This window comes from Myotis brandtii, unplaced genomic scaffold, assembly GCF_000412655.1.
Source record: "Myotis brandtii unplaced genomic scaffold, ASM41265v1 scaffold50, whole genome shotgun sequence".
NCBI lineage: Eukaryota > Metazoa > Chordata > Mammalia > Chiroptera > Vespertilionidae > Myotis > Myotis brandtii.
Window position 1 is genome coordinate 1,184,547 of NW_005369061.1, and position 12,616 is coordinate 1,197,162.

The following is a 12,616-nucleotide window of genomic DNA, read 5'->3' on the forward strand; positions in this document are numbered from 1 at the left end:
AAAGGTCACACAGTGGAACGGAGGTGCCCCCATGCTCCTCAGGGTCTTGGTGGCTGTCACACAGGGCGGCCTGCTGAGTGGGGTTCTGATGAACGGTGCGCTCTCTCTAACCACTCTGTTCTCCCTGACTCACTGATGCGCATGCCACCCTGCATCCCACCCCCGCCCCAGACACACCTGTCGCCCCTTCAGCGCTCCCTGCGGGGCAGCGGGTGATCACCTGTTCCCCAGCCTCGCCTACCCTTCTGCTCCTCATCCCATAGTGAGGGCGACTCAGATGTGGACTCGGAGCTGGAGGACCGGGTCGACGGGGTCAAGTCGTGGTTGTCGAAAAACAAGGGGCCTTCTTCCAAGGCAACGTCCGACGATGGCAGCTTGAAGAGTTCCAGGTGAGCACGTGGCCTGGAGCGGGGAGGAAAAGCCACCCACACTCCAGGCTGGACGAGCTGTAGGCCTTTATCCCAAAGAGGTAGGCCTCACGCCTCCTGCGTCTGTGGGGTGGCTTGAGGGTGAGGGGCCTCGGGGGCCCCCTGCACGTGGAATGAGCACAGGAGGCACGGTTTCTTCTTAGTCGGAGTCTGCGGTGCCCCAGGCTCAGGGCTTTGGTTTGGTGTAGGTTTAACTTCATCCCCACTTACACTTTCAACAAATGTTGATTGGACTGCCTGATAGTTTGGGCCGTCGGAGGTCTTAGCAGGAGCAGCTGCAGCAAAGGCCCTGGTTCCGACTCCCCTGTCACCGCTCCAGACACAGCGCCATCTTTCTCTGCCCATCCTCTCCTTCCTCTAACCTTTTTACTGCCCCCCCGCCCCCCGCCATGCTTCTGTTCACACCCATGGTGGGGGGCAGGTAGGCTTGCTCCCCTATTTTCTAGCCCATTCACAGTCTCCTGATCAGACAACTACTTCTGGTATCCAGGGGTCTGCCTTCCCCATCCCTCACCCGCCAGCCAGCATGGCAGTAGGGAGAGCAGTCCTCTGCTCCCACCCTCCCTGTGTCCCCTTCCCCCTCCTCCCCAGCTCAGAGCCATCGCATCCCACCTCCTTCCAAGACAGCAGGTGGGCTGGGTAGGAAAAGGAATCCCTCCTCTTCTCCAGCCCTCCTGAGGCTCCTTCCCAAGCCCAGCCCCTCACCACAGGCACCCAGTGGCCCCCTCTAATTGATTTAATTTATTCGGCCGAACAACATTTTGTTATTGCAGATAACGCTGCCTTCCCTGCCCCACTGCCATTCACCACTGCGTGGCACGAGGCTCCAGGTAGTTGACAATGAAATAAATTGAACTAAACGTTTTAGAGGGGGAAAAGTGATGAAATAGAACAATAGTCTAATTTACATGACATTCTCCATGAAGCTATTTTCACTGACGCAAATTATTTTGCTTCATTTCCTCCGACGCTCTCACCGCCACTTTGCCGGGGCTGCTGCCGATTTCTCCTCCCTCCCCCTGCGTCTGTATTCTCTAGGTTTAACGCCTCTCTCTCTCTCTCTCTCTCTCTCTCTCTCTCATTCTCTCCTTGTGCCCCTAATCCACTATTGGTTCTCTCTTCCCCGGTCGCACCTCCTCCCTCAGAACGGCCCTCAGCACCCTCGGGAAGGAGGGCAAGGAGGGCAAGGGGGTGGAGGAGAGGCCGGCCTCTGCACTGAGCTCCCTGAGCTATCGGAAGAGGCTCACCCTGAAGGACTCCATCGGGGGCACGGGGGACGCAGAGTCACTTTTCACCACCCTGAGCGAGCGGGCCGCCTCCCCCGAGAGGCCCCCGCGGAAGGCTCGCCCGAGCCCCAGGGGGGAACCAGGCCAGGGCAGGAGGTCTGAGGAGCCAAGTGAACGTGGCTCCATCTTCTCCGCGGTCGGGAGCCGTGCCAGCCGGGGGCTGGAGAAGCGGTGGGGCTCAGACTTTGACGGGGCCTCGACCGTCTCTGCACCTGTCAGCCGGGCCTCCTCGGCCACACGGTGTGGCTCGGGCGAAGACGGGGCCCGCTCCTCCATGAGCATCTCACTGTCGGGCTCCCCCAGTTCCCGCCGCAGCACCTCCCGGCTGGACAGCCTGTCCAGGACCTTCAGCCCTTCCTTGGGCCGGGCCTCGGGCCTCGGCCGGGAGAGCCCTGACTCCCGCCTGTCCCTGGGCCGGGGCTGCCTGGATGAGTGGGATGACGGGGCCAGCGTGGCCCTGAGTGAGGCGCACTCGCAGTACAGCCACCCATCGCTGGCCCGCAGCCTGTCGGTGCCGCCGCAGCCACGCATCTCGGCCTCCGCCACGGAGGAGCCTCTGGGCTCCAGCACCCGCCCTGTCAGCCGCCACTCCTACCTGGACCCGGACCTGGAGGCTGCCATCAATGAGGTGTTGAGCTACAAACCCGTCCCGTTCCAGCGGACCAGCCTAGAGCCCGACTCCGAGGACGACCGGAAGAGCATCCAGAGTGCCCGGAGCGCCCAGCGGGAGTCCCCCGAGCAGGCCACCAGCATCCGCCGCTCAGCCTCTGCGGCCGATGTCTCTCGGTCCCGGTCCCGCAGCAGCCGCAAGAGCCGGAGCAAGAGCAGGAGCAAGAGAAGGAGCAGCTCCAGCTCCAGCTCCAGCTCCAGCTCCGAGGATTCCTCAGAGCACAGGCGGCGGAAGAAGGGGCGCTCGAGAAAGGGCAAGAAGAAGTCCAAGTCGAGGAGAAAGAGAACAGAGTCGGAGTCGGAGTCCTCATCATCCAGCGGCTCTACGGTCTCAGGCCACAGCCGCTCCAGCGTGAAGAGGGGCCCAGCCGCGGAAAAAGAGGAGGCTGGGCAGGCGCCCCGGCCGTCTCGGAAGGAGGAGAAGAAGCGTAAGAAAGAGGTGGACAGCCTGATGATGCGGTACCTGTACCGGCCCGAGAGCGACTAGTGCAGTAGGTGGCACCTGGCGTGCAGTGCAGCATGGCGTGTGCCCCTCGGTGTGAACTAACGTGCTCCTGCCACCACCTCGGCCCCTCCCGATGCCTCTCGGGCAGGCCTGGCCTCAGAGAGCCTCCGGGCTACCCCGGAGGGCAGAGGCCAGCTCAGCTGGCTAGTCATTCAGAGCCCTGAGCCCAATCAGCTGAACGTGCAGGTGATGTCAATGAGCTCCCACTCACCGTGTCCTACCCTGGGCCAGGCACCTTCCTTGTACCTCGCACGCTTTATTCACTCGATCCTCACACTAACCCCATAGTAAAGGTCTGATTAGCCCTATTTTATAGAAGAGGAAGCTGAGGCTCAGAGAAGTTAGTCACTTGCCAGGAAGTGATATTGCCAGGATCTGAATGGAGGCGATTCAGCTTGTCCTTAACCACTCCTCCATACAGCCCAAGGCAGAGCACATGGGGCCAAGTGTTTACCTGGCAGCACACCTATAGGAGCCCTTGTCTGTGGCCCCAATAGGCTGGGCCCATCCCAGCTGACCCCCCTGGTCTGGATCGGTGCATTAGTGGCCACCAGCTCTCATGGGGTCTTTGGCTCAGCTATCCCCGGCCCTGCAATGCCACCTTCCTCCCTGGCATGGGTCTCAAGCCGAGGAGTGCCAGGTGCACTCCCGCCCCCATAGTACTGCACCCTGCAGCAGACCCGGAGATGCCTGACTCTCTCCCCACCCCTCCCACCTGAAGAAGCCCACGCATGGGCGTCACCTCATCTCCGCTCATCTTGTAAAGTTTTAATGAATAGAAATTAGCAGCTGCTGAGTGACAGCCCCCTCCCGGCTTTCCTGCCTCCCCTGTCTTCTCCCCGTGGGGAGGGAGAGCTAGCAGTCAGGCCCTCTCTGCCCACACCCCCGCCTCGGAAGAAAGGCAGAGAACTGACTCATTGGAATCCCATTGTTGCCAGTTCCCCTGGCGGGTGGTGACATTTGGCTCACCCTGCCTCTGTGAAGCCGGTTCCGGCATGGCACCCTCCCAGGGCCAGCTTGCTGCTTCCCAGGAGGCCTGGCCCCAGAGCGCAGCCCCCTGAGGCACGGGCGTTTGTTTCCTGGATGCATGAACTAACACACACCTGTCGCATGCTTGTGGGCTTGCGCAGCGGAGCTGCTGAGGAGTACACTGACTTTGTCCCTTTTATACCGAAGGGACCAAGTTTTGTTTTAAGGAATGGAGCAAGTGGAAGGGAATGGTACCCAAAGCTGTGTGGAGATGGTGATGGGATGGGATTGGGGGGCTGGGATAGGGAAGATGGAACTTGAACCCAACCAGGCTCATGGCCAACTCGGATTCCTTGGGCCCTGGGCTGCTCTGAAACCAAGCCCTTGGGCTCAGCACTGCTCTGTCGCTCCCCTCAGGTAGCAGATGGTTGTAGGTGCTCTGGGAAGAGCAGGGAGTGTCTCGATTGCACTGGGGAGCCATGACAGCTCCATAGTGAGAAAGGACAGGAGTCGTCATATGTCTACCACCTCAGCAGCCCTGGGGGTGCCCTGCTGCCCCCGCACAGGAAGGCAGTTGATGGACGATGGAGGGAGGTGAGGAAAGCAGAGAGGGCCAGGCCCCTCTGAGCACTGCACCTGCAGAGGGAGGCCATCCCACACTGGGCAACAACGTGGATTTCAGACTCCAGTGGGTGCTCTCAGCCCATCGTCACCCTTGACTCCACCACCAGCAAGAACAAAAACACAGAAAGCCTGTTTCTTCCCCCAGCCACCAGCGCAGTTCCTCTTGTCCACCGGGAAAACAGGAGTAGTTCTGAAACCCTACACACCACCACCCCCGTGGAGGATTGTATTCACTGCGGGGAGAGTGGGCACCAAGCCAGCAGCCAGCCAACCAATACAGAGCCGGCGAGACAAGGGCCGGGGGAGGGAGGACCTAGTTGGACTCAGCATGTCCTGGCTTTGGATGGATAAACTGCCAAGAGTGGGGGCGGAGGCAGAGTGGTGGCTTAGCTTCCCATCTGGCGATGGGGACCAGCGAGAATTCAGAACACGAATGCACCGCATCGTAGCTAAGGCAAGGGGAGGAGGCTGCCACCCTGGGCTCGCCCGGCAGGAATTAGCTTATGTACCAAATTGTTTGTGACAGCGTTGAGCAGGAGACAGTGGCTTGTGAGGAGGAAAGCTTTTTAAACAATTTGGTTAAAATGTTCAAATTGCCAGCCCTGACTCTTGCCCTGGGGACGGGGCTGGCTGCCTGCTGTAGGCTCTCTGACAGCTGCGGCCGATAAGCCACGGAGGAGACTGGCTACAGAGCACCCGGGGTCGGAGCAAGGGGGTCTTGAGGCTCCACAGAGCAGGGAAGAGAGGCATGGAGTTACCCCCTCCCCACTGCCCAGCAATCGGATGGAACAGTGTTGAAACCTGGCTGTCATTTTGCCAACGGTCTGCCTGGCCCGCACAGCAATGTGGGAGTGGGGGCTGCAGCCCCACTCTGAGAAGGGGTGAGAGTGGAAAGGAGCACCCCAGGCTCTCCAGCAGCACCCAGTTAGCATCTGGGTGTCAGCCCTGGTATCTGCCTCGCCCCCACCTCTGCCCACAAAATAACCCCACTGTCTTTTCACAAAGCCAGTCCTTCCTTTGCCTAACAGCAGACCTCAGCAGTGGATGCCCAGAAATTGTGTCTAAAAAATGAAAATAAAACCCCCTAATTTAGAATTCAAACAACCCAAGAGCTAAAATAACCCCAATTTTTTTTCTACGTTGCATAGTCATCATTGGCCTTTATAATTTTGTCCCTGAGACACCCCAGCGTCCTTAAGTGCCTTTGGCCCATCAAAGTAAGACTCATTTATGTTCAGTCTAGTTTGTATTAAATGTGTTTTGTGCTATTGTGATTCCGTTAAAAATGGTAATTCATTCATGAGAAATACGATAACTATTAAGCAGACTGCCCCATTCCTGAACCACTTTGCATAATTGAACATGTATTTTATCAGGCTGTTCCTTCTCCCCGGGGAGGGATAGAGAGAGAGAGAGAGAGAGAGAGCGAGCCCTGGCTTCACACACACCCCGGCCTCTCACCCAGGCCAGAGGGAGAAGTCCGCTTTGGTCTTGTTTTCTCCTCAGGTCACCCAATCTAGTGGCAAGGCTTTGAGGTCTAAGAGTCCCAGGTTCAAATTCACCCACTGGCTGTGTGACCTTGGGCCAGATGCTCCGTCTCTTTGAACCAGCTTCCTCGTGGCACTGCAGGGGTTGTTGTGAAGATAACATAGCATACCCAGAGCGCCTAGGGAGTGTCTCACACAGGAAATCCTCAGTGGCCAAATCCTTTCTTCACCACAGAGTGTAGTGCATCCATGCAGAACTGATTCTGGCTCCTTTGGTTTGGGGATAGAACCTTGAAAGGCCTGGTAAACAAGGCCCCTCCTCGGATTCTTAGAGTTGTCGGCAGAGAGATCACAGGAGTTCCCGTTTAGCCCAGTGGAAGCTCTCCAGGACCTGCAAGCAGGGCTGTGTCCCTGGAAGCACCGGGCAGGGACCCGCTGGGTGCAGGGCACTGGTAGGGGTGAAGCCACGCTGAGCTGCATTTTCTCCAAGAAGGTTGAAATGATAGTGCTCTTGAACTGGCAGAGGCAGTGGAGGTGGAGGTGGGGGGTGGGATAGGGGAAGGCTTTGGGAAAGAAAGAAAAGAAAAGGATACCGGACCTGCAAGATGAGGTTCCATCCTTGCTTGAAGCCATGAGCCTGCTCCATCCAGGGGTGATGCTGCTCAACATCTTGGTGGGGGCGGATATAGGTGGAGGCTCTCAGCGGCCTGATGAAAGCTCTATGGGGCTGGGTTATGGTGCCAAGAAAGGGACATCTGTGCCACCCTGAAACAGAGGTCTTGCCAGCTTCTACATCCTGAGTCTCCATTCCGTATGATAGGTCAATGATGCCATGGTCAAGGGCAGGCATTCTCACAGGCCTTAGGAAAACCTAATGAGGAGAAAGGGTTCGGATCTGGGAGTCTTCAGTGGGTCAAGGCCCTCCTTCTTGGAATCTTTTCAGGAATAACTTTACCTTAGACAAGTTGCAGTCATGTGATCACCAGACCTTCAGTCTCCACATCAGTGTGGCCCATGGACTGCCTGCACCTGAATCTTCTGGGAAGGGAGTTGAAAATGCAGAATTCCTGGGTCCCACCCAAGAGCTAGCGAGTCAGAATTTCTCAGGGGAAGGACCCAGGAACCTGCAGCTGATTCTTATGCACTCAAGTCTGAGACCCACTGCTCTACACCATCTCTTTCCTTGGAGTTTTTCAAGTTTTCAGAGTTGAGACCATGTGTTCCTTTCTCTTACTACTCTGAATATCCTCTGGGGAAGCCAGGGGAGGTTTTTACTTCTCAATGTGTGGCTTTTGGAGAAGGCTATGACAGCTTTGGGGCGGGGGGGGATCCCCAGGACTAAAGGCTGTCGTGCTGAAGATTCGGAATATCGTTCCTCTGTGACCTCATTCCTCTCTCCCTGCAGCCCCACCAGCTACTGGAAGTCCCTTGCCCCTGACCGGTCAGATGAAGAGCACGACCCTGTTGACAGCACGTCCAGGCCCCGACACTCCCACAGCTACCCGAGTGACAGCGACACAGAGGCCAAGCCAACGGAGACCGACGCGTAGCCTCCCACCCCGTGGGCTGCCTCCGCCACAGCGCCTCTCCCAGGAAAGAGCGGGGCACAGGTCTCCCCACCTGACTGCTGATCTGCAGGAGACACACCTGGCCCTCTTGGGTCAGGCTGTGGGGTCTGATGTCTCCACATGGAAGAGGTGGGGGAAGAGGAGTTTCTGATAAGAGAACTTTTTGCTCCTTCTGCCTCCAACAGGCCACCCTCTTGGCTTCGACCTTGGGCCACTGTGGGCAGTGGCAGGTGGCGTAGCACTGCATGGAGCCAGCAAGTTGACCTCCATCTCAGCCCTCTGCTCAGGGACAGTGGACAGATCGCCTACTGGGACATTCTCGGTTGCTGGGTCCATGGGGCGGAGTTGGGGGCTGGAACAGCAATTCCTTCCCCCTGGCTTGGGGTGAGGGCTTTCTCTTCTCAGTGCCTGCTGTCTTTTTACTTTTTAATTTAAATACCCAACCTCGCCATCACAGCTGCATCCCTGAGTGTGGGCGGGGGCTGTGGTGGCAGCTGGGGCCCCAGGATGATGAGGGGAACTTCATCTCCATGTTCACTTCGGAGAGCAGCCCTTTCTCTGTGCAGCTGGAGAGACGGCTAAGCAGAGCTTCCAGGTGCTTCTGGGTTTGGACCGAGCAAACCTACATAGACCGGGGTGCATATGTACCATCCGGAACGTCCAGCCCCTCCTCCTCGTCAGCTCGTCAGCGTGTTAAGTGCAATGACCTATTTAAAAGTAGACCCATTCCACCTACGCCAGTTTGGGGCTTAACCAAGCACTGTCTCCCTCCCGCTCTGTCCAGGTTGCCTGGACCATAAGCTCAACTTGAGAGGGAAGGCCTTGGGTTGAGGACTTGTGATCAGAAAAACTAAAGCTGGAAGTCTGGGTCAGTACTGATATGTATTAGACACGGGTCCTCACCCTGTGTCCTGAGCCTGTCATTTTTCTTCTTCCAATCACCCTGCCCCTCCGCCCCAACACACAAACACTTATCCTAGACATGACAACATGTGGCCTGACAGTCCCAGCCCCGACACTAAAGGTCATCCCTCCAACATCACCAAACTTGGGGGCCCAAGAGCAGTGCCTGGCGCCGCTCCCATCTGCTGTCCCCTCTCCTGCAATTGGTTTGTATTCATTGGGCTGTGCTCTCTCTCCCCTGATTACCTAATGTATGGAAATAAACGTCCTTTTCCTCCTGGCTCTGCCCATTTTTCTGCCTGTTCCATCGGGTAGCAGAGTCAAGATTCTGGTGGGGACCTGGGAGGGATCTCCTACATCAGACCAGAGCCATTCAGACCAGAGCCACTCGGAGAGCTTTGGCAGGTCATTTGGGGCAGGCAAGGCAGTGAGATGAGAGGATTGGTCAGAGGAGATACAAGCCCCACTTTTAATTTGAAGAGCCTGTGGATTGTAATTCAGGTTGGCACAGCTACCAGGCCTCATCTTCCCCTGGCCTCTACTTGGAAATGTTGAGGTCCCTCTGTTAAGTCTCACCAATTACAGAGATCCTGCCTGCTCTAACTTTTTGTTGTTGTTAAGGAATCAAAGCCCTGTATATTAGATTTTTTTAAAGTTTAATTTTAGTCATTCCAAAGATGACTTTTTGATCAAAACTTGACAGTATTCTGTCCAGCCCCATGGACCACAGGGCGATTTGAACAGGCTGGGACTTCTGGCTTCTCTGCCTTCCTGCCCCAGTTGACACTTGGTCTCCTCACTGAAGCCAAGAAGCAGTTTATGCAGAAGGACTAGAAACAAATGGCTTACTCCTCCTCCTCTACCTTCTGTCATGTGACCAGTTACAATCCCTGCACCCATGACATGTTGGCTTTCTGTCATGTGACCACTTATAAGCCTCCTCCTCCTCTACCTTCTGTAATGTGACCAGTTACAATCCCTGCACCCATGACATGTTGGTACAGCTGGTTGATCTGGCTCCCCTGGTCTGGACAGGTAGGCAGGAAAGAATATCAGACAGCTCTCTCAAATGCTGAGGTTCCGGTGATATCAGCTACCCAGAAAGGGTCAAGAAAGAGGAGGAGGGAGAAAAGTCTCCCCCAAAATGAGTGGGAGAGAAGTGTAAAATGGATCCATCTTAAACTTGAGACTGCCTCTCTACACTTTCCCCCAAGGTTGAATAGAGAAGGTAGTAAAAGCAAAGTTATTTTTATATACTTTTTTCTTAAACTACTGGTCCCTCATGTTCAGTTCTATCACATCTTTTACTCCTGTTTGCATAGACCTTGGTGCGTTTTCTGTTTTCAGGAACTAGTATGACAAAGTCCCTGCCGCCTACAGACAAGATCCCAATTCTGTTCACACACGGACTCGGGTCTCTGGTTCACTGGAAAGTCCAGCATCGATCTCCAATAGCCTGGCCTGGGACAGAGGGGCTTCGTTCAAGTCAGCAAACTTACATTATTCACTTATTAATTGACTCAACAGTCAATTATATTATCCATCCACTCAACAAGTATTTCATAACTGCTTGCTGTGGTCTAGGCACTGATCTAAGTGCTGGGGATGGACGAGGTCCTTTCTTGCATAAAGCGGATATTCTAACTGAGAAGTTAGACACAAAATACTAGTATGTACTGCACTTACCAATATGTGCAAGCTGTGGGTGAGTAGAGAGGAGCAAGTCCTAGTGTTTGTCCTCCAGGGGCTCGTGAATTAGGGCTAGGGCAGACCCACATGAAAATAGTTACATGAGACATAATAGGACAAAAGAGTTGCTTTGGGCATATTATGAGCAGAGGCACTCACTGAGGAGGGGGGAGGACTAGGAAGGCTTCTAAAAGGAGGTGGTACTGCCCAGCTGGCATGGCTCAGTGGTTGAGCATCTATCTATGAACCAGGAGGTCACGGTTCCATTCCCGGTCAGGGCACATGCCCGGGTTGCCGACTCAATCCCCAGTGTGGGGTGTGCAGGGGGAAGATGATCAATGATCCTCTCTCATCATTGATGTTTCTATCTCCCTTTCCCTTCCTCTCTGAAATCAATAAAAAATATTTTTTTAAAGTAAAAGGAGATGGTATTTGAGTTGGGGTGGGAAGAAAGAATAGCATTGCCACAGGTAGGTGTTGCTGGGACAAGTATGCAGAGAAGAAAGGACTTGAGCAAAGGCTCTGAGGCAAGGATAGAGAGGTGGTGGTAGGAAACGCCAGGCTGTCTGAGGAAGCCGGCCATTGCCTCATCTGACCAAGGCTTCTCCAAGCTCTAGCACGGCCTCTTGGCCAGGGTGCTGGGCTCCAGGCTGGGAAGGAGGCAATCCCCTCAGCACCAATTCCCCAGGGGAGCCCAGGGGCCTGCAGGATCCTCAGGCCCTGCTTCATTTTGGGTGCGCCTTCAGCACCCTGTAAGCTCCTGCCCTCACCTGCACCCTGAAGTAGCTCTGGTCCCTAAGTTGTAAGTGAGTCCCACAAACTGACAGCCAATCTGTCCCAGTGCCAAGTTCAAAGCCACCTCAGTAGATCCTCCTCTCTAATCTCAGCCCCTCAGGGTCGCTCTGACTCTTGGACAAGAGGCATGGGCGAGGACCAAAGCCCTGTGAGGCTCCCCATGGTGCCCGGAGACAACAGCTGCACGAAGTGACCCTCTCCCCCCACCCCCAAACTACCTCCTCTTGTCCCTGTGTCCTCTTGGCAAATTATACCAGTTGTCCTTCCCCCCATGCCCCGCCCCTATGCCTGGTGGCACAGACACTTAGCGATTTGCTCCTTAATTGTCCCCCAGCTAGGCTGCGCAGATGCTGCTCTTTAATCTCTCCTGATAAATGAATCACGCCGCTCCTTTAATCATATGTTCATATCCAAGCCAATTTGAATCAATTTGGCAGGGAGTGTGTTGCAAGAGAAGCCATGACGGCTGCTTCTCCCCCCAGGGCCCTGGAGCCAGCATGTCTGCTGTCCTCACCCTCAGCAGAGAGCCCAGGGGGCCGATCCAGGAAAAGGGTCTCCTACCTGAATGGTGGGGACTTTACAAAGTCAATTGTCATTCCTGTCCTCCACGCAAGCCCGAGTGGGACTGGAGGCTAGATGGATTCCCAGTGGCCTCAGAAGTGGGAGGAAGTCGGCTGAGTCCACATCCTTCCTTGGTCACTGAATAAAGGGCCCCATTATCACCCCTGGGAGAAAGTGCTGCCTTAAATCTAACCCTCATCCTTCCTGTTCCCCTTTTATTTCCTCCGAGCTGGTTCTCGGGGAAGCTGGAACACTTTGTCACCTTTACATGGCAACACACTCCAGGCCAGTCTATGATCATTTGTCCTTGCTTGTTATTGCTCCTGGCTGCCACCCCAACTCCTTTCATCTTTCCCCAGGAAGTATTCTTTCCTAAAGCCTCCAGCCTGGTGGGCAGTCCTGGACTTGCTTGGTAGTGGACCAGGTTTTGCCGCCTTTGGGATTGTTGCCTTTTCACCTACAGAGTGGGGTCCACGTGCCTTGGTGAAAACAAAACAAAACAGACAAATAATACCTGCTCAACCGAGCACTGAGCACTGTGACCTTGGAGAAGGGACTTAACCTCCTAGGCCTCAGTTTCCCCATCTGTAAAACAAGGTGGCAAGAACCTTTTGGCTCCTAAGTTCTGAAGGAGCCCCTCAATGCTGCCAACATCCCCACCCGCATCACCCTCGGTGAGGAACCGAGGGGCCTAACGGTGGCACTAGGGGAGCCGTGAGATCCCCATGCTGGGGGAGGCACGTCTTTTCCCAGCGCGAAGTCTGTCGGGGTTGGTTTGGTCCAAAGCCCGGTTGCACCTCTGCATCAGCTTCAGGCTTCACGGCCCTTGGCTTTTAACTCAGGGCATCGCCAGTGCAGTCAGATGCCCTCCCATTGATTGGGAAACCGAGGTATATTAGCATATTCACATCTTAGTTGCATGACCTGGGCCCCTAGCTCCGTCCCCACCTGCAGGTTCTTCCCGCTCTTCCAGGAAACCACACCCCTTTAAAGATTCCTAACCAGTTGACCAGGCCAAACCCAGTCTCGTTGCCCTTTAAGGATTCCAGAGATGTGAGGACACGTGTCTTTGCTCAGCAACAAGACAATACTGTTTCCTGCTCTTTTAAGGGCTCCTGGAAGTCTTTGGCAG

The 12,616-nt window shown here is 55.4% G+C and overlaps 1 protein-coding gene across 10 annotated transcripts in view; it reads left to right on the forward strand.

The window, feature by feature from the left end:
- MYO18A (myosin XVIIIA) overlaps positions 1–8,719 on the forward strand; it is a 94,922-nt gene extending 86,203 nt beyond the window's left edge. For 7 of the 10 annotated variants that reach the window (XM_014548225.1, XM_014548226.1, XM_014548227.1 and 4 more), the window contains 2 exons: positions 264–389; positions 7,374–8,719. In XM_014548225.1, the coding sequence (XP_014403711.1) occupies positions 264–389; positions 7,374–7,518 (271 nt within the window). In that variant the 3' untranslated portion in view covers positions 7,519–8,719. Of the gene's footprint in view, positions 1–263; positions 390–1,201; positions 1,259–7,373 lie in introns of all 10 variants that reach the window. The other 3 variants (XM_014548229.1, XM_014548231.1, XR_001364153.1) reach the window with 2 other exon arrangements.
- The last annotated feature ends 3,897 nt before the right edge of the window (positions 8,720–12,616 follow it).